Here is a 21546-nt window from a genome sequence, read left to right on the forward strand (position 1 = left end):
AAGAGAATGCAGTGGTCATAGCAAACACCCTCTTCCAACATCACAAGAGAAGACTCTACTCATGGACATCACCAGATCGTCTATACAGAAATCAGATTGATTATTTTCTTTGCAGCCAAAGATGGAGAAGCTCTATACAGTCAGCAAAAACAAGACCAGGAGCTGATTGTGGCTCAGATCATGAATTCCTTATTGCCAAATGCAGACTTAAATTGAAGAAAATAGGGAAAACCACTAGACCATTTGGGTGTGACTTAAATCAAATACCTTACGATTATACAGTGGAAGTGAGAAATAGATTCAAGGGATTAGATCTGATAGAGTGCCTGAAGAACTATGGACAGAGATTCGTGACATTGTACAAGAGGCAGTGATCAAGACCATCCTCAAGGAAAAGAAATGCAAAATGGTTATCTGAGGAGGCCTTACAAATAGCTGAGAAAAAAGAGAAGTGAAAGGCAAAGGAGAAAAGGAAAGGTATACCCATTTGAATGCAGAGTTCCAAAGAATAGCAAGGAAAGATAAGAAAGCCTTCCTCAGTGATAATTGCAAAGGAATAGAGGAAAACAATAAAATGGGAAATACTAGAGATCTCTTCAAGAAAATTAGAGATACCAACAGAACATTTCCTGCAAAGATGGGCACAATAAAAGACAGAAATGGTATGGACCTAACAGAAGCAGAAGACATTAAGAAGAGGTGGCAAGAATACATGGAAGAACTATACAAAAAAGATCTTCATGACCCAGATAACCATGATGGTGTGATCACTCACCTAGAGCCAGACATCCTGGAATGTGAAGTCAAGTGGGCCTTAGGAAGCATCACTACGAACAAAGCTAGTGGAGGTGATGGAATTCCAGTTGAGCTATTTCAGATCCTAAAAGATGATGCTATGAAAGTGCTACACTCAATATGCCAGCAAATTTGGAAAACTCAGCAGTGGCCGCAGGACTGGAAAAGGTCAGTTTTCATTCCAGTCCCTAAGAAAGACAATGCCAAAGAATGTTCAGACTACCACACAATTGCACTCATCTCACACACTAGCAAAGTAATGCTCAAAGTTCTCCAAGCCAGGCTTCAACAGTATGTGAACCGTGAACTTCCAGATGTTCAAGGTGGATTTAGAAAAGGCAGAGGAACCAGAGATCAAATTGCCAACATTTGTTGGCATCAAAAAAGCAAGAGAATTCCAGAAAAACTTCTGTTTCTGCTTTATTGACTATACCAAAGCCTTTGACTATGTGGATCGCAACAAACTGTGGAAAATTCTTAGAGATGGGAATACCAGACCACCTGACCTGCCTCCTGAGAAATCTGTCAGGAAGCAACAGTTAAAACTGGACATGGAACAGCAGACTGGTTCCATATCGGGAAAGGAGTACGTCAAGGCTGTATATTGTCACCCTGCTTATTTAACTTATATGCAGAATACATCATGTGAAACTCCAGACTAGATGAAGCACAAGCTGGAATCAAGATTGCCTGGAGAAATATCGGTAACTTCAGATATGCAGATGACACCAGCCTTATGGCAGAAAGCGAAGAAGAACTAAAGAGCCTTTTGATTAAAGTGAAAGAGGAAAGTGAAAAAAGGTTGGCTTAAAACTCACCATTCAGAAAACAAAGATCATGGCATCCGGTTCCATCTTTTCATGGCATATAGATGGAGAAACAATGGAAACAGTGAGAGACTTTGTTTTCTTGGGTTCCAGAATCACTGCAGATGGTGACTGCAGCCATGAAATTAAAAGACTCTTACTCCTTGGAAGAAAAGCTATGACCAACCTAGACAACATATTAAAAAGCAGAGACATTACTTTGCCAACAACATTCCATCTAGTCAAAGCTATGGTTTTTCCAGTAGTCATGTGTAGATGTGAATTGGACTATAAAGAAAGCTGAGTGCTGAAAAATTGATGCTTTGAACTGTGATGTTGGAGAAGACTCTTGAGAGTCCCTTGGACTACAAGGAGATCCAACCAGTCCATCCTAAAGGAAATCAGTCCTGAATATTCATTGGAAGGACTGATGTTGAAGCTGAAACTCCAATACATTGGCCACCTGATGTGAAGAACTGACTCATTTGAAAAGACCCTAATGCTCGGAAAGATTGAAAGCAGGAGGAGAATGGGACAACAGAGGATGAGATGGTTGGATGGCATTACGGACTCAATAGACGAGTTTGAGTAAGCTCTGGGAGTTGGTGATGGACAGGGATGCCTGGGGTGCCACAGTCCATGGGGTCGCAAAGAGTCGGTCAAGCGACTGAACTGAACTGAAGTTTTTATTGCAAGTTTATGTCATAGTTTAGAGCAGATGTTCAAGTTGTTGGATGAAATTTTTCTTATGATGACTCAGAGACCCAGACTTCTCACATTTTCTGGGACCTCACAGTGTCATGTAGTCTGCTAATGGGAAAACAAAGAGCAAGAAAAGGGCATTTTTTTTCCCCCCACATCCCATTGGCAAGAACTAGTCTCTTGGGCACATAATGTTGACAAGGAATTGTCTTTTGACTGGCTGATTGCCTTCTAGCAGTAACTTCCCTACCGTGAAAGGGAGAGTGCAGATTTTTTGTGAATGGCTAGTCAGCTCTGTCACACCGTAGTAATGTTGATAGTAATCATGTGTTAATTTCCTGTGGCTACATTTGCAAGTCCCACACTTGATGACTTGAAACAGCACAAATTTATTCTTTTTTTTTTTTTTTTTTGCCATTCTCTTTTAATTCCTTCCCTGCTCCAATTCTTAAAAAAAAAAAAGTACACAGAAATTAAACACAAGAAAGCTCAAAGAGCCAAGGCAAGCCAGCCCAAGAGTAGCAGGCTCGCTCCCACAGAAGCCAAATTCTGGAAGCTGGGGTCTCCACTCAGAGCCTGGTAGTAAAAAGTGGTGTAGGTAAGGTAGTTCCAGAAGCGAGCAGTAACCCAGGCTTTCTGCACAGGGTTACCGCTAACAGGGCCAGGCTGTGTAAGAAGTGGTGTTTGTTGGACTTGTCAAAGAGCTCCTTCCCATAGGCATCCAGAAACTGGGCTCCGTGCGCCCCATAGGAGGCCAAGCCTAAGGCCCCAGCTCCGGACAAGACACCGAGGCAGCAGAAAACAGCCCCAGGACCGACCATGGCTGTCGATGGGCCACAAATTTATTCTTAATCTTAATGTTCTGGTATTTAGAAGTCCAGAGTGTGTTTCATTGGGTCCAGATCAGAGTGTTCACGAGGCTGCTCTTCCTCTGAATACTCTAAGGGAGAATAAGTTTCCTTGCCTTTTCTAGCTTCTAGAGCTACATTCCTTGCATTTGTTAATTCTTGGCCTCTTCCTCCATCGTTAGAGCCAGCGACATAGCATCTTGCTCCCTGCCTTCTTATAGTTAAGTTTTCCTCTGTGCTGCGCTCAGTCGCGTCCAACTCTGCAACCCTTTGGACTGTAGCCTGCCAGTCTTCTCTGTCCAGGGAATTTTTTAGGCAAGAATACTGGAATGGATTGCCATTCCAGTCTCCCTCTCCCTCCTCTTACATTTGATCTTAGCCACAAGATGGAGCAGTGATCCCCTCTGCCTCCTGTTAAAAGGACACTTGTGATTACACTTAGAGGGCCCACCCAGATAATTCAGGATAATCTCCCCCTTGCAAGATCCCTTATTTAATCACACTTGCAAACCCTTTTTGCCATATATGGTAGCATTCACAGGTTTCAGAGATTAGCATCTGGCTATCCTTGGAGCCGTTATTCAGCCTACTAAATAGTTAACATTTTTTTACTACTTAGTATGTGTCATGTTTATTCTGAGAACTTTGCATGTATTAGTTTGTATTTTTCGGTGTGTTTACTTGGTTTAGTCATGATCTCTACTTCTAGGCTTACCTCTTTTTCTCAATTAGGTTTTGTTTTTATTTTTGCCATCCTCTGGAAGATGTATTCTTCACTTTCATGTCTAAAAATTGGAAAGAATTTGCAGTATCCAGTTAGGTGTGCTAAGATTTAGACAGGGAGGGCTGTTGATTTATTCTTTGGAATATTTCTCTTGAACCTTGAAGAAACTCCTTTAAGTCTGTTAGGCTCCTTTGGATTAATTAATGTAATAAACTGCTTTCTTTTTTCCTTCTGAAAGCTACCTTTTTCAGTTACCTTTAAAAGTAAAATTGAGTTTTTTTCCTTTGCATCCCCCCCCACCCCCCCACCCCCCCCCACCCCGCAAAAATGTTGAATTTCATTTGGCCATTGTCCTAATCACAGGAATTGACTTAATAGGATAAAAAGGAAGCACTTTGTATCAACATTTCCTGGGAAAAGATACAGTTGAAAACTTAAAGTCACTCAGGGGTTTTAGTAAAAGCACAGGAGTAGCAAGCAAACAGTTGTATAAAACATGCTAATAACCGGATGAAATTAAACCAAAAGCCGATGTCCTGATTTAGAGTCATCAGATAGAGGCATTATGTTCTGTCGTGGATTCATTCAGGCAGCAGCATATTGTTGATTACATATTAGGTGCTAGGGATACAAAGATCATAAAAGCATCATCCTGTTCTGTAGGACGCAACAGTCCAGTGAGGACATAGACACGCAGACATTGAGGCATTGATGCTTGTAGATGTGACAGAAACTACAGCTCAAGGTGGCTTAAACAGTACAGGAAATTTATTGATCAAGAACAGGAATATCTGAAAATGACCAAGGCAGATGAGATTTCCAAGTTTAATTACATTGTCACATGCTTTTCCCCTTCTCCCCTTTTTTTGTTTCTTCTTGCTGTTTTCTGCAGATCAGTATCATTCTGGCTCCCATAGAGTTTGTGTGATGACTAACAGCTTCAGGGTTGTCCCCCAAAAGAGAGCAGCTGTCCTCTAACCATTAAACTAAAGTCCTAGAGTTCACTTTATCTCAACTTTGATCTCCTGTAACCCAGTTACCAGATTAGGGAAAAGGATAATCAAGAGGCAGGTGAAAAAGCAAATTTTAGAGCTTTCAAAGTATTTAGTATATCCCTGAAAATTGGTATTAATCTCATTATGGCTTCATTATTTTTATCTTGGATTTTTTTTTCTTAATATACTGAAAATCAAGAATTCTTACTAGTGGAAAGTAAACCCAGCAGAATATCTTCCTGGTTTAGTGATTTTCTTTTGAAATTTTGAAGACATAAAAATTTCCTACTCTCCCTTTGGAGATCTTTGATTTTCATTTCAGTGCAGAAATGACAGATCTGACATACTGTCTCTTCGCTACTACTTCTTCCCTGTATCTGGGCCTGTAAGGTGGGTATTGAGTCCATACGTTTCACAGTTAGGCTCCTTCAGGTCTCAGTTACATTTACAGGTGGAAAATGCCAAGACCAGAAATGTCAGGGCTTCTCATTACACCATTGCTTTTATGATTTAGACTGGTTTGGGAAGCCTCTTTTTGGCTTTGCCACTAATATACATTTAATCAGATTTGTCATAGTATTTAATGCTTTAAAAACTGAATTAGTAATAAAAAGCTGCTTTGATTTAAGTGTCAGTACTTCTACATGTTCTTTTTCTGCATAGTCTCTGGTTTACATTTGCATTCATGGCAGTTCTTTTTCTCTCCTTGATAAGTGTTCATTCAGGAGGCATAGTGTGTGACATTGTTACAGGATTGCCAGATCTTATTTCGAAGAATTTGGGCAAGGAGGAAAGGCGTAGAAGGGGAGGGATTATTTGCTTACAGTCTGACCAGGCTTAAATACAACCCCATTCCACATCCCAGCACACCTGGGCCTGTGTGGGGACCACCTGGGAACCCCGTCCTGCTCAAGGCCTCTCGACTCTACAGAGAACTGTGGAGGTGCGTTTGATAGTCCGGGTGTCTAAGGGTTCCCCCCCTGACTTGAAAAAGAACTGCTTCTTTGTGTAAACTTATATTAAATATTATTTGCTAATAAAGGGAAAAAGTAATGTATTTCTAGTGAATTGCTTGATGATTCTATCCAGGGCATAATTGTAATAATAGTAAATGCTTATCAGTGCTTTCTCTGTGTCAGATACTGTTCTAAGCATTTTACATATATTAGTTGACTTAACCCTTCCAACAACCCTATGAGATAGGTTGTTATTATTTTTTAATCCCCATTTTACAGAGGAAGAAATTGGAACAGAGAGATTAAGTAACTTGCCCAAGTCCACATGGCTTCGTCAGGGACAGAGTTAGGATTCGAATCCACATAGTCTAGGGCCAGAGTTCATACTTTTAATCGCTGTACTTTACTTTCTGTCAAGAAAGGACTGAAGTTGTCATTAAAAATCATATCAGCATAATTTATTATGTTTTGAAACAAATTGACATTTTGAAATTTACCTACTAAATATTCAACATGCTTATTTTTTATTCTAGGAGAAGACTTTGCAGTTGTGCAGCAAGAAATTATTATGATGAAAGACTGTAAACACCCAAATATTGTTGCTTATTTTGGAAGCTATCTCAGGTACATTGTTTGTTTCCCTTATGACGAGCAATAATGATTTCTGTCACTTAATACATTTAACAAAATTAAGTTAGCACAAATACCATGTTTTGTATGTTTCTTCATGCTTTGGAGATACAGTATTTTCACATGAATGGAATTTTTATGACCTCTCTAATTCTGTAACCAGTACCACAGTCTGTGATATGTCTGTTGTACTCTTGGGAATTCTGGATGTAGTTTCACAAGCAAAAAGTCCTATGGTTAGTCTTTCTGTGGTAGAGATCTAAATAAACCATTCTTTTGCCCCTTTCTTCTAGTCTTGGGTGAATTTAGAAAGTATATCTGTTGTTTTTATTAGAACCTTTTTCTTCTTTTGTGCTTCTATCTTCAGAGTACTGTATCATCCCTTCCTTTTGTTTTATCCAAAGGACTAGGAATTATAATTATTTCACTAGCCTCTTATTTTCCCAGGTCCTAAAGTGAACTTAGAAAGTCTTAATTTCCCACCCCTTGTTTTGGTTGGCAGGACCAGGCTGGGTTTCCCAGATCATATTCCATAAGGGATGACCTCAAGGTCAAATCTTGTGTTTCATTCACTTCTGTATGTAGTTATAAGTTGAACACTGTGACCTAATTGTTTTTAAGGTTCCTTCCTAAAGGGGGAATTGCAGAATGTTTTCTTAGGTATTAAAAAAAAAACCAAAAACTCCTGTTTGGTTCCCATACATTGTAGGGTAAGTAAGATAAGGATGTAACTTATTACAGTGCCCATTCCATCTATGAGCCAAGTACAAAACACTTCTCCTCTTCTGATGCAGGCACAGCATATGGAAAAGACTGGGCAGTTCTGCCCTCTCTTCTTTCCAGCTTGTGAAAAGCCAGCCGGACCAACTCTTCTTGATTCTAACTACTCTTGGACAGCTTTGATTGCCCACCTTCATTGAGGTCGAAGGGTGGGTTTAATGGAGACTTTAGTTCACATAGGGACAGGTACTACCCCCAGGTCAGTGACTATTAAACATTTTGAATGGGTTCTTTAACAGCCAAGTTAAAACTGCTTTAATGGTGAGTGGTTCAGACAATACTCTTAACAACCGTTTCTGCATCAGTTTTTGTTTAATGGACAGACCCAGCACAGGCAGTTACTGTTATCAGTTCAAAGAAGTCTCTTAAAATCTTTTAAACTCATGATACAAAGAATCGATTGCTATCAATATGTTAAAATTATTTCAAAACAATTTGTTTTACTGTTGTTGGTTCTAACAAAATGACCCTGCTTAGACTCATTTGGGAGAAGTATTACAAAGTTTTCTTCCTCCAAGGAAGAATAGGCAATTTAAGAGTTTCTGTGTTTCCCCAAAGACATTGAACTGAGTATTTCTCAAATATGGCCCGAGTCTTCTAGGAGTATGGGACCATCCACAGTCTAACCAGTTATTCCAAGATAGCTGCACCCATTTACATGGCAACCTTGGGGTGGTCTTTTTGCTAAAGTACACAGTAGTACAGTTGCTAGTTTAGAGAGTCTAGAATTCTGGAATCAGGTTGGTTGAATCCTGACGCCATCACTTACTAACTGTGTGACTTATGGCAAACTACCTGATTACTCTGTGCCTCTGTTTGCTCATCTCTAAAATGTAGATAACAGATACAGGATGTGATAGCAAATGAGGGTAATTGGTAAATACAAGTGTTTAGAACAATGATTACAACATGCTCGATAAATGTTAACTGCTGTTACCACTACTGTTGGTACAATTGCTATTACTATTAGCTATTTTTTAAATACCATCAGGTCAGTGCCTTGTTTGATTTTTTCAGCAGTGCTGTTAACAATATTACTCTGGTAAATATTCTTCCAGTTTTACATATAAGGTGTTTGAGAGAGTTTCCTACCAAGTATTTAGTTCCCAGTCTCATTTCAAATTATTTACAGAAGCTTTTTGTGATACTCTTCTCATGGACCACATGACTTTTGACTTGGCCTTTCTACTTCTTGGCAAAAGAGCTGACCAGATAAACTTCCAACATTTCACATCTTACCCCCTGCCCTGCCCCAGAAAATCCCCCAAGCTCATGTTACACTAAATTGGACATTAGACTTTCTGACTTCCTTAGGCAGAAGCCTTCTCACACAGGTTAAGCAGCAGAATATTTGATCTTGTTACCAGAATGAGACTTGCTACAAGCGAGCCAGTTTGAGGTTGTGCCTAACAAAAATAGTACTTCGGTTTAGATTTCAGGAAACATATATTCTGACTATATTTTGACTACCCTTCTTTTAAAAGTAAACTTTTAAAATTGAAAGATAGTATACATACAGAAAAGTGTGCAAATATCTGTTATATGTATAACTGGATGGGGATGGATTTTTTTTAAAGAGGGTACTTTTATTTTAATCTGAATATAAGAATGCAAAGGGCAAAACTGTCCAGAAACCATAATGAAACAGACAAAATTAAGGTTATTATTATTATTATTTTAAGTGAGTCAGTGTTCATTTGAAGTTTAATGATCTGACATAGGAATACTGGGATTTTTTAGGGAGATATGTTGTTGTTTGGTTGGTGGTAGGTTTTGGGGGTTTTGTTGTGTTTTTTTGTTCTTTTTGCCACATGGCAAGGCATGTGGAATCTTAGCTCCAAACCCATGCCCACTGCAGTGGAAGCTCGAGGTCCTAGCCCCTGGAACACCTGGGATTCCCAGTACTATTGGTTTAAGTAGATAGCTTTATTCTGTAACTTGTATAGCTGATGAAAGTAATATGAAAGCAAATGGTAGTATTAATATAAAATAGCAATTAATCCTCTCTTTCTCTTTTCTTCAATAAATTCTTCCCTGCTTTCCTAGTTAAAGTCTAGACCCAGCCAAATTTAGACAATAGGATAGTGATCACTAGCCTTGTAGGTTGTCAGAGCTGGAAGGGACTGAGGTCTTGTCACTTTAGCCCACTCTTTTTTTTACTGATGAGACAATGGAGTGCTGGATAAATGACTTCTTCAGGTTATCCAACTACTCACTGTGGCACTGGGATTTAAACCTGGCTTTGCAGGTCCCTAGCCAGCGTTCTTTTAGGTATAAGTATTACATAGTCCAGAAAGGGCAGATTTAGTCTCCAAGGAAATGTGGCTTCTTGGATTCTTTCTCATTACTGAATGATTTTACAGAAGGCAAGGAGCTTGTTTGTTTGAACTTGATACAGGCCCTCCAAAATGTATATTGTTCTTAGTGACTTTCTCCTATCTTGTTGCCTTTGTAGCCTAGTATAACAAATTTAGGCCAAAAATTGAGGAAATTTAACTAATTTAGTTTGTTAATAAATTTCCGCTCCAGAAAATTAGACTTAACCCTTGAATCTACTGGATAGATGACCAGCATATAATTAATTTCAGAAGCATGTTTTATAAGAGGATCATAGTGAGCTATGATCACTTTCCAAGGAAATCTCAAGACTGAGCCTCCTGTAAAAGAGGAGCCTCATGTTCTTGGTGATGCCTTCCTTATTTGCTCTTCAATATCCTTAAAAGCCTGTGTTTATTCCAACAAGGACCTACTATAAAACACATGGAACTTGACTCAGTATTCCGTGATAGCGTAAATGGGAAAAGAATTTGAAAAAGAATTGTTATTGTTGTTTTTCAGTCACTGAGTCATGTCCGATTCTTTATAACCCCTTGGACTAAAGCACGCCAGGCTTCCCTATCCACTGTCTCCCAGAGTTTGCTCAGATTCATGTTCATTAAATAAATATATATATATGTACAGCTGAATCACTTTGCTCTACACCTGAAGCTAATGCATAACTAATTAACTATGCTCCAATATAAAATTTAAAAAAAATTTTTTAAAGCATGTGTTTATTGAGTGCCTAATTATGCATACTATGTAGTAAGAGGTGAATATATAAAACATTTCTTTGGAAATTTAAAGTAAATAGTCCTGGTTCATATATATACATTATATGTGTATTTCTGTGTATATATTTATAAAACAACAGATTTAAATCACTATAGGCCTATTCTTTATTCCCAGAAGAACTTCTTTTAAGCTTCTTTTAACTATTGCTTCTTTTAAGCAAATTATGATTTTGACTTCACATTGTTTCTAAGCTTTCCTTAGCCCAGCATATCCTTTGAATAACAGCAAGTGCTCCTGAAAAGATAAGCCTTTGGAAGATCAGAGCCAAAATTGTAAAAACAATTTTAATTAGATGATGAGATATTTTAAACCTTTGAAATCCAGAGTACTTGAACATAATTTAATTTACAGTAATAATATACTTATAAATCACCACCACTTACAAAGTGTTTTTATATTATTTCTTAGCATGTCTGGAGTGCTGTATTGATTTCTGGAGATGTTAAGATAGATAAAACAGCCCTCGCCTTTAAGGAGCTTATTAGCCAATAGAAAAAACAAGCATGAGCAAATAATTGCAACATGATATGCTAGGTGGGGCCCTCCAGGTGGCGCTAGTGGTAAAGAACCTGCCTGCCAGCGCAGGAGACGTGAGAGACCGGGGTCCAATCCCGGGGTTAGGAAGAGCCCCTGAGAAGGGCGTGACAGCCCACTCCAGTATTCTAGCCTGAAAAATCCCACGGACAAGAGGAGGCTGGCAGGCTACGGACTATTGGGTCGCAAAGAGTCGGACATGACTGAAGGGGCTTAGCAGGCAATATGCTAGGTACAATAATCATTTGATGTCAGTTACAAAGTGGTAAAGATTGTAGAGTATCTGATTTTGCCAAAGCAAATCAGAGAGAGCTCTTTGAATGATATGATTCCCAAATGGTGTTAAAGGGTTAGTAAGCATTTACTGTGGTGTGTGCATGTGTATAGAAGGTTATAATTTCTGACAAAGGAAATGCATGCATGAAAAAATCATGCAGTGTTCAGGTGACAGCAAATAATCTCACATTAAAGCTTAAGGGGAAAGGGTGTAGTTCAGAAAGTAAGGCTGAGGAGATTTAAGCAAAGAAAGAAACTTTTTATGCCTTAATTAGGAGCTATAAGTGTAGAGCATACTTGTTGGAAGGCTTTACCTCAGAGATAGTATATTCTATCTCTGAGGGAGGGACTTGGAGTGTAGGAGATTGAGACAAGGAGTCAGTTAATTTTATACAGTATATTTATTACAGTAATCCAAAGAAAGAGTTGAGTTATACAGAAAGTCTCTTGAGTTATACAGAAAGTGGAAGAAATTTTTTTTGAGTAGTCTCTTGAGTTATACAGAAAGTGGAAGAAATTTTTTTTCTAGAGCCAGAGAGAAGACTTGCCAGGGAAACCACAGAATCTTAACTAAAAATGCCTTTTTGAATATTCATACTATGAAAATTAAAATTACAGTTAAGTCATTTTAATTTATACCTAGTTACTCTCTTTTTTAGAGCAGGACATGGCAACCCACTCCAGTATTCTTACCTGGAGAATGAGACAGAGGAACCTGGCAGGCTACAGTCCACGGGGTTGCAAAGAGTCAGACACGACTGAAGCGACTTAGCACAGTCAATTAATGCTAAGAAATTAGCATTAATACAAAACTATCAGTTAAACTAAGATGCTTCATTCGAATTTCACCAGGTTGTCCCTAATGGTCTTCTTTAAGTGAGAGGTTTGATGGAACTACCTTACAAGGTACTTTCTTACACCAGTTTTGCTGGGGTATTTCTACTGAACATTTGTTTTGAGGGGTACTCATATGTGGGTTTATGGAAAAAATAGTTTGGGGGCGAAGCAAATCAGAGAATTTGTATTTCCTCTTTCTCTTTATCTTCCCTCTCCCCTTCTGCTCTGCTTGTTCTCCTTCCTGCTCCTCCTCTCCCTTCTCCCCTTCCCAACTTTTTCTGTCTCCCTTCCTCCCCCTTTTCTTCTCTTCGTCCTCGTTTCCCCACCTTTTCCTCGCTTTCCATCTCCTTCTTCCATTTCTTCTTGTACTCTGTACCCCCCAACCCCACTGGTTTTCTCAGAGCCCTTTGAATATCAGTGGCATTGTTAATTTCCAAGAGAAGGCTAATATGTGACATTTCTAAAACTCATTTCACTGTTCAGCAGTTAATTTTGAGGGAGCATGCTTCATGTAGAGCTGCTGTCCTATGATCCATTCTTGGTCAGATATTATGCCGAACTGGGGCATGTTAGGTAGAGTTACAGAGAAGTAGGTCACCTTGTATCCCCTGAATACATAGCTCCCCCTCATTGTTAAAGGGGAAACAGATGGATGGGTTCCATATACCTTTTTGGAAGGCAGTCATTTTTTTGTGTATGTTTAAAAATGAACCAAACATTTTAAATTCAGCTTCCATTAAGATAAGTTATGCTAAATTAAAACACCCAGCAGTTAGTGAACTTTATATTTTTCACATGGGGTGGGAGGAGTAACTTGATGTGCCGGTGCGTAGCAGACATTCAGTAGCTGTTTATCCTTGGTGATCATGATCACGTTTTATTTCTCTTTTGAAACATTGTTATATTTGGGCAAAATATATAAATAGTTGTGCTTCATTTGTTCAGTTAGGGTGGAAAGGTTTAAAAGGTGCGTTTTATTGATAGAAGTGATAAACTCCTCAATGAAATATATACTCTAGTAAACACTGAACTAGAAGGTGAGAATAGTGAATTTCCCTCCTACTTATTTTTCTATTCCTTGTCAAATAGAACAGTGATTTTAGAGAATAAGAAAGAAGAATTCTAAGGATTTGTTGAGTCAGGGAATTAAGAGACACACATATTTACCTCAGTGATTAATTGTATTTCAGTCCCAAATACCCAGGGACAAAGATTTTATAATTTATTGGCCTGCATAAAGTGGGCTAATGTGATTCAAGTTCTTTCCTGTTAGACAGATGGCTTGGTGAATGACCAAAAGCAAATGAAGATTCGCTATCACAAGAGAGACATTCATGGAACAGATGGAAGTCATTTTTCTAATAAACTCAGAATATTCAACCATTTTTTATAATAGCAGAGTTAACTAAATAGAGCATTATAAAGGTGAAGTATTTTAGACATCTTGCAAAGTAAAATATTAAATGTATTATTACAATTTTTTTCCTCAGTCTGTAAGTTGGAAAGTCATTTCACATAGAATGAAGAGAAAATTGTACTTTTAAGCAAGGTAGGCAAAGGAGTAGACCAACTTCAAGGAGAGGATGGTATAATACTGAAATATGTTAAAAAGCAGAGAACTTATTTCCTGCATCCATTTTCTTTACTAAAGGAGAATTGTTTTCAAAGTAGCAGGGTAGGAAAAGCATTATTAAGAAGGAATTGAAGCACAGATAGATGAGTGGATAACTACAGAACACTAGACACTTTACATGAATCTAAGCCTTTTTAGACTTATATAAAGTATATATCTCATTACTATACTGAAAATATAGCAGACATAATTGTCATCCACTGTCAGTGAGTGCCTTTTGACAAATAGGAGAGATGTCAAAAGATCAGTGATCAGCATTGACCAATTTGGAAAGGAAAAGGTGATTTCTAGAAAATATAGACCATTAAACTTGTTGTCATCTGTCCCCAACAAGCATATAAGATAATTAATCACATAATTAGCACTTAAAAGAAGGAAGTGGTGATTAACACAACTTTAGTAAGAAGTTGCATCAAATCAATCCCATCTCTCTTCTATTTTTTTTTCCTCTTAGAAAAGGGCAGTTTTATCTATTTACACCTCCTCTGAGTTCTAGTAGCAATGTAAGCAGTATAAATAACTGCCCAACAAGACGAAATATAAGAAAAAGAGTAGAAATGCCTTAACATTTATTGGACTTATTAAATTCCAGGTCCTTTACTAAGCAGTTTACATGTTATTTCTGTTTATCCTAAGCAGATCCCAGAACAACCATTCAGCCAGTTTTTGTAAGATGTGAGGAGTCCCTGCTGCCTGTTTGCATAATCACTTGCAACAGGAATTTTACATCAGATTCATGTGCAGCAGATGCGAAAATATTTTAAAGCCATAGTTCTCAAAACGTTTTGGTCTGAAAGCTCATTTTTTTCTGCACTCTTAAAAATTATTGAGTACCCCAAAGAGCTTTGGTTTCTATGAGTCATATCTATTGATACTTACTATATTAGAAATAAAATTGAGAAGCATTTGAAATAAGAATACATAAGGACATATTCCAATAACCATCAGGGGACTGACATCATCATCTCACTTCTGCAGCCTCTGGAAAACTCCACTGTATTCTCAAGAGAGAGTGCAAAGGGCAAGTAATTTTTAGTGTTGTTATGAAAATGGGTTTAACCTTGCTGACCCACTGAAAGGATCTCTGGCACTCTTAGAGGGCCCCAGACCATACTTTGAGAACCATTGTCCTAAAGAAAGGATTCAGTCTAGAGGGATCAGGCTATGAAATCCTCCATCATACGTCTTGAATTATAGTCTAAGCATTATTTCAAAGAATATTGGTTGATGGACTTGCCTGAGTCTTATACCTCTCTGTGCAAGCATAGGTGCAGAGAGGTGCCAGGCGGTAATTCAGAGCAGTATATTTAGAGTGCTATTCATGTCACCAGTGGAAAAATTACTTCTGAAGCTCATTAGTAACCTCACTTCTTCTTGTTTAGTCACTAAGTCGTGTCTGATTCTTTGTGACCCCATGGACTGTAACCTGCTAGGCTCCTCTGTCCATGGGCTTTCTCAGGCAAGAATACTGGAGTAGGTTGCCATTTCCTTCTCCAGGGGATCTTCCCAGCCCAGGGATCAAACCCACGTATCCTGCATTGGCAGGTGGATTCTTTACCCCTGAGCCACCTGAGAAGCCCAACTAGGTCACATTTTTCCATCAGCTGCCCTGTCTGTTTCACTGGTGGGGGGACCGCCTGTAAATGTGAGGTCCTGATTTCTTTCGCTGGACTTCACTCTCCTCAACTTTGTAGAATCATGGCCGTTTGTACTCTTGTTTGCTGACCACACTCTTAACAGTTTGTGTTCGCCTGTTACATGGTGCATGGTCCATCATACCCAGCCAAGTCAGCTCACCCCTCAGGCCTGCTTCGTCACACCAGCACTGCCACATGAGTCCACTCCTGATAGCAGCTCCTCTTGTTGGTATACTGTTCATGTACTGCTCTGACGGCTTCCCTTGTGGCCCAGCTGGTAAAGAATCTTCCTACAATGTGGGAGACCTGGGCTGGGAAGATCCCCTGGAGAAGGAAAAGGCTTCCCACCCCAGTGTTCTGGCCTGGAGAATTCCGTGGACTGTATAGTCCATGGGGTCACAAAGAGTCAGACACAGCTGAGCGACTTTCACTTGTCACGTGCACTACTCCGAACAGTACTTAACTCTGGGTGCCGCAGTTTAGGAGACACTTGACACGCTGGAGACCATCCAGATGAAGGTAACTAAACCGCGGCGTCCACGAACAGACCGTCGTTTTACAGGACGACCTCAGCCCCTTCTGGCTTCATGTCTTGCACTCTCTCTTCAGGTAGCCTGAGTTCAGCTCATGCTAAATCATCCTGTCTCTCAAATGTGGGTCTTCTTTCAGATTTTCATTCTTTTGCACAGACCTTTTCCATGTCTCTTGGCAGTGAGTTCCTACTTTAACTTCAAGACCCAACTCAAAACGTTTTTTCCAAAAGAACAGCATGTATATTATCTATGGTGAATCAGATCACTAGCCCAGGTGGGATGCATGAGACAAGTGCTCGGGCCTGGTGCACTGGGAGGACCCAGAGGAGTCGGGTGGAGAGGGAGGTGGGAGGGGGGATCGGGATGGGGAATACGTGTAACTCCATGGCTGATTCCTGTCAATGTATGACAAAACCCACTGAAATATTGTGAAGTAATTAGCCTCCAACTAATAAAATAAAATTAAAAAAAAAAAAAAACGTTTTTTCCTCCCTTAAATATCCCTTAACCTTTGCTAGTTATTTTACCTCTGGGTTTTTGCAGAACTTATACATGGCCAGATTATGCATCAATCAAACTATAATCCCGTCCAAGGGTCACCAGACCTTTTCTGCAAATGACCATATAGAAAACACTTCAGGTTTTGTGGATTTTGTGTGTTTCTCTCTAGCACAATAGCTCACCTTTGCTTTAAGTACAAAAAACAGTCACAGATAATATGTAAGTGAACGAGTTTGACTATATTCCAATAAAACTTTACACGGAGACTAAAATTTGAATTGCACATCATGGTCATGTCAAGAAACATTCTTTTGACAACCCTCCCCCAACCATTTAAAAATATGAAAGCCATTCATAATTCCTGATCTATGCAGAATCAGGCAGCAGGTTAGATTTGGCCCACTGGCCATAGTTTGCCGACCCTGGATCTAATCAGTCTGTTTATTCTTTCAATCACTCATGCATTCATTCATTTATAGAATAAATACCCATTTGCTGGATGCCTAGGCACTATTGATACAGGGGTGAGAGAGACAGACATATTATGAAGACAGAATCTTCTGTGTTAGACTGTGCTTGCTGAATTCAGACTTTCTATTGCATCTCTGACCCCCAAGAATAGTACATTTCCTGGTACATTTTGAGATGTAGTAATGAATGATTCAACAAAGGGATGAACAAAGGAATAAGCAATTATTTCTTTGCTAATTATTTCTCCTGTGACTTATGATTATGCTGTCTTATAATGTAAATGTGAAAGAGAAATGCTGCTAAAGACAAGTGAGTGATAGTTTTTTTTTTCTTTTGTTCTAAGTGATAAATTTTTAACAAAGGTTATTTTGGAAAGATCTTCGTTGAGTCTAGATATGAGGGTAAAATTTACACTTTGTCTGTTTTGTTGATAAGAGCGCCATCAAAGTGATGTAGTTTAAGATGTATTGCTATTCTATGTGATAAATCATCTATATGATTTTTGGTCTGAACGTTCTAATTAGCATTTAACTTATAATACAGTCGTAAGGTAGATGGATAACTGATGGAAGGGAAGTTTTTAACTAAAGGGACATTTTCTCTCATTTGAATGTGCTGGATGACATCTTTATATCCTGCAAAAGGTGTATTTTAAGAATTAAAACCTTAGGTTGAGTTACGGTAGCACATAAGTATCGAAGATTTGTTTACTCATAGAGATTAGCTTCTCTCTTAAATAGCTCATTGCATTTATGTGGTTTTTCAAAGTATTAACATACAGCCTTCAAATACTTGTTACTTCAAGTAGTTTTAATCATGAAAATGTGATAATGCTTATTTTCTTTTTATAGGCGAGATAAACTTTGGATTTGCATGGAGTTTTGCGGAGGTGGTTCCTTACAGGATATTTATCATGGTAAGACCAAAGTTATATGTTAAAAAGATTAAGTAGAATTTCTTAAAATACAGGTATTTACTATACTAAACATCAATATTTTGTGGAAAGTATGTTTTATCATTATACTGTATGGATACATAAGGAAATTTAAGATATAACAGGCGAAAGGAGCATTTGCTTTCTAAGTTAGAAAGCTGCATGCAGTGGAATTATATGCTAATACTAAAGAAGGCATTTTATACATAGTTAGTTCAGTTGGAATAGGAAACAGGAAATGATAGATTTTCCAGAAGTGTTTAGAAGGCATAATGAAAAAAGTGGGCTTTAAGTTGGTCTTTAAAAGATCGGTGAACTTTGGGTACAAAGAAGAGATAGATGTACGCTTCTGGGGGTGAAGCAGCAGCACAGTGACATGAAGGTGTGATTCGAGATCACTCTCACTGTCTGGGGTGTATCTGGGATCAGATCCAGAGCCTTGAAAGCCAGAAGGAGGGACTTACAGGTAGTCTAGTGGCTAAAACTCATTGCTTCTACTGCAGGGGGCATGGGTTCGATCCCTGGTCAGGGAACTTTAAAAAAAAAAAGGCCAGAAGGAAAAACATGAGAATATTGAGTATTTCTGCTTTATGAAAAGTTACTTATTTTCTGAGAATATTTTTTATTAAGGGTGGCTATTCTATTTGAGAATTTTTTCCTTTTTATTAATAGCATTTTGATTTCAAAGGTTCAGTGAAAATTGGAAAATATTTGGCACCATTTTGCATTACAGACCATGGTTTTTCTGGAAGTTTGTTATAAATTTTAAAAACTATTTTCCCTTTTTATTGTCTTCATTTGGACTAATTTCTCTACTATGGTTTCCATACTTACTGATTTAATTTCCTTCTTTCTAAAGTTTTTTTTAGCTAAGTCTCCTGGTGGTAAACTCAGTCTTTGATCCTCATTCTTAAATGATAGATTAAGTAGACATAGGCACATTTTCTCCACTGAGGGATGTTCTCTGTCAGCATTTCAAAGATTCTGGAGCATTGTCTTCTAGTTTCTGTAGTTGTTGGTACCTTCTGCTAACTATTGATCCTTTGCAGGTAATCTTCCTTTCTAATTACTTTTAAGATTTTTCTCTTCATTTCTGGTGTTTCTATTATCTAAATGTAGATTACTTTTCCTGCTTGGAACTTAAAGTACTTACCTGTGAGATTTTAGTTCTTTTATCAGATCTGACAATGGCTAATTACTGTCTCTTCAAATAGTTTCTCCTTCAGTTTCTCTGATTGCTCCTTCTAGAATTTCCATTCCATGTCTCTTAAAGTCACCTTCATATTTTCCAGTCTTTAGTCCCTCAGAACACTGAGGATACTCATAGCCATCTTCCAGTTCACTGATTGTACACATGTGATAAGTACATCCATTAGGTTTTAATTTTTGGTGACTGTGTTTTTCATATCCAAAAATTGATTCTGTTTCATGTCTCCTTCAGTTTTTTGTCTTATTCTTTTCTTGTAACTTTTCATCCATTCTTTTATATCTTTAGTTTTTTGAAGCATACTTATTTTTTAGTCTTAGATTGCGTCATAATTTCATCAGATATGTATGATTGGTCTTAGATGTCTGATTCTTCTTTCTTCATTAAGAAGCAAGAAAGCCGATTTTTACAGAAATAGGTTGCCATGTTATCTTTCCATATCAACCTTCTGATGGAAATAACATAGTAATATGAATTTGTTGGTACTGATTTGTTTATGAAGAATCTATGGAAGATATAATTTTGTATTAACTTGGGTGCTGTCAGACATACATACTGAGAGAGAATATACATGCTTATACACAGCTCCAAAGCCTCTTTCTCTCCATTCACTCCTTTGATTTCACCTAGGTCCTACCAAATAGCCTCCTCATGCCTAGGTATACTTCTCTTTGGCTGTGGTCTGCAGTGCTGTCTACTCACATAACCGTATAAAACGTGTACTTCCACTTCTCTGTGTGTGTCTGTCTGTTTCCTCCTCTCCTTTCTCTCTCTCATCATTTTGTCATTCCATCGGGAGTGGTATAAAATATCCTGGATTACCTTGTTTGGTCAAAGAGATGTTCTACTTCTCTAATAACCACAGTGCTTATGGTGTTTTTGTTTGTTTCTTTGCTGGCATATACAAATTATATTTTGATTCATTATACAATTTTTTTATTAAAGCTGCTTTTAAAAAATCATTTCTGTTTATTTCTAAAGTACCATTAAGTGAATTTTTATATTTTTTCTTACTGTCCTTAATTCCATCATCTACTCAGTATGATTTTCTTAAATTTAAATCTTCTTGAAAGGTGAACCGTGTTAGTTATCTGTTGCTGTGCAACAATGATCTTAAAATTCGTTGTCTTAAAACAAACGTTTGTTATCTGACAGTTACGAAGGGTCAGGAATTAAGACCGGCTTAATTGGGTGATTTGCCTTGTAGGACAGGCCAAAACACACGTAAGACATTTGGTCCATGCTAACAGTCCTTGCAGTTTCACCCTGTGCAGTGAGCATATTTGGTTCATGCCGCATGGTTTTATACAGGACCTGATGTCAATCATCTTATTAGCATGGACCAAATGCCTTAAGGACATTGTGGGCAGGACCAAATAGGAACAAATACCAAGAGCCTTTTGGTGTGGATCGAAAGTCTTACGGAGGTTTTAGGCAGAACCAAATGTCTGCTAAAATGGGTGATTTTGGTTCATGGTCACTCATGAAGTTGTAGTCAAACTCTTGTCTGGAACTGTAGTCATCTGAAGGCTTGACTAAGGTTGAAGGATTTACTTTCTAGATAATTCACTTACATCAATATTAGCAGGAGGTCTCAGTTCCTTACCATGTAGATTTTACCATAGGACAGCTTGAATCTCTTCATAAGATGGCAACTGACTTCTCCCAGAAGAAATGATCCCGAAGAGCAAGGAAGAAGCCACAAACTTTTTATGATGTAGTCTTAGAGGTTGTATTCTGTCACTACCATTACCGTTTGTTCTTTAGAAGCAAGTCAGTTTTGTCCAGCCCACATTCAGGAAGGGAATTAAGTTGCAACTCTTAAGGGGGCTGTATCAAAGAATTCATGGACATATTTTTGACCACATGGCTGGGGGCAATAGGGCAAATCCTTCTCCTCTCCTTTTGCTTACTTTTCTTTGCAGAACTAACATTAGAACTTTATACTGTTGCAACATAATAGATTTTTTGGTCTCTGTTTTTCATTGAACATTTTTCTTTCTGTTTGATGTTGTCCTTTAACAACTTTCTAAACTCTGTTAAATCATTTATGTTGAATTCTTTTACTCATTCATTTCATAATTTTGAGATCATCTTCAGTGGGAGTTCCATATGACTTTAAAGAGTGTGTCCTTTTGACAATGTTGGATTCTTTTCCCCAGGTCTCCATTGGCCTCGTTGTTTTCGATATATATTTGAACTCTAAACCTCAGTGACAAAGAGGCCTTATGAATTCCAAGGGAAGATATTTTTTTCCCCTGTCCAGATCCCAAGCCTTGACACATCCCTAGTCATCTCCTGGTGCTTGTCTGCTATTTTAATGAGGATGTAGCCTTTGAGGATTCTGGTTTTATGTGGGTGTTTGTTTTAACTCTTCCTTTGCCAGCCTATAACCTTTTCTTCTGTGCCCATGTAGGGGATAAAACTAACACCCTAGATACAAGATTGGCCTTCTCCTAAGAGACAGCTAGAATATTTGACATTTTTACAATTCTGTCTTTCATTTTTCTTTTTGCTTTTGGCTTCTGGGGAAGTCTCTTACTATTTATAAGCTTAGCTTAAAATTTATTAAAAATTATTTTAAAATGTTTACCTAGTGTTACTTTCAGGGTTTTCAGGTTATCTTATTTGTC

At 38.2% G+C, this 21546-nt stretch overlaps 1 protein-coding gene and 1 pseudogene across 2 annotated transcripts in view; one reads left to right on the forward strand and one right to left on the reverse strand.

Annotated features, from left to right (window-relative positions):
- Positions 1–21546, forward strand: part of MAP4K3 (mitogen-activated protein kinase kinase kinase kinase 3) — a 173654-nt gene that overhangs the window by 81460 nt on the left and 70648 nt on the right. For both annotated transcript variants that reach the window (XM_065929388.1, XM_065929390.1), the window contains exons 3-4: positions 6360–6450; positions 17624–17688. In XM_065929388.1, the coding sequence (XP_065785460.1) occupies positions 6360–6450; positions 17624–17688 (156 nt within the window). The remainder of the gene's footprint in view (positions 1–6359; positions 6451–17623; positions 17689–21546) is intronic.
- On the reverse strand, positions 2793–3124 carry LOC136162970 (transmembrane protein 256 pseudogene; annotated as a pseudogene).

This window comes from Muntiacus reevesi, chromosome 3, assembly GCF_963930625.1.
Source record: "Muntiacus reevesi chromosome 3, mMunRee1.1, whole genome shotgun sequence".
NCBI lineage: Eukaryota > Metazoa > Chordata > Mammalia > Artiodactyla > Cervidae > Muntiacus > Muntiacus reevesi.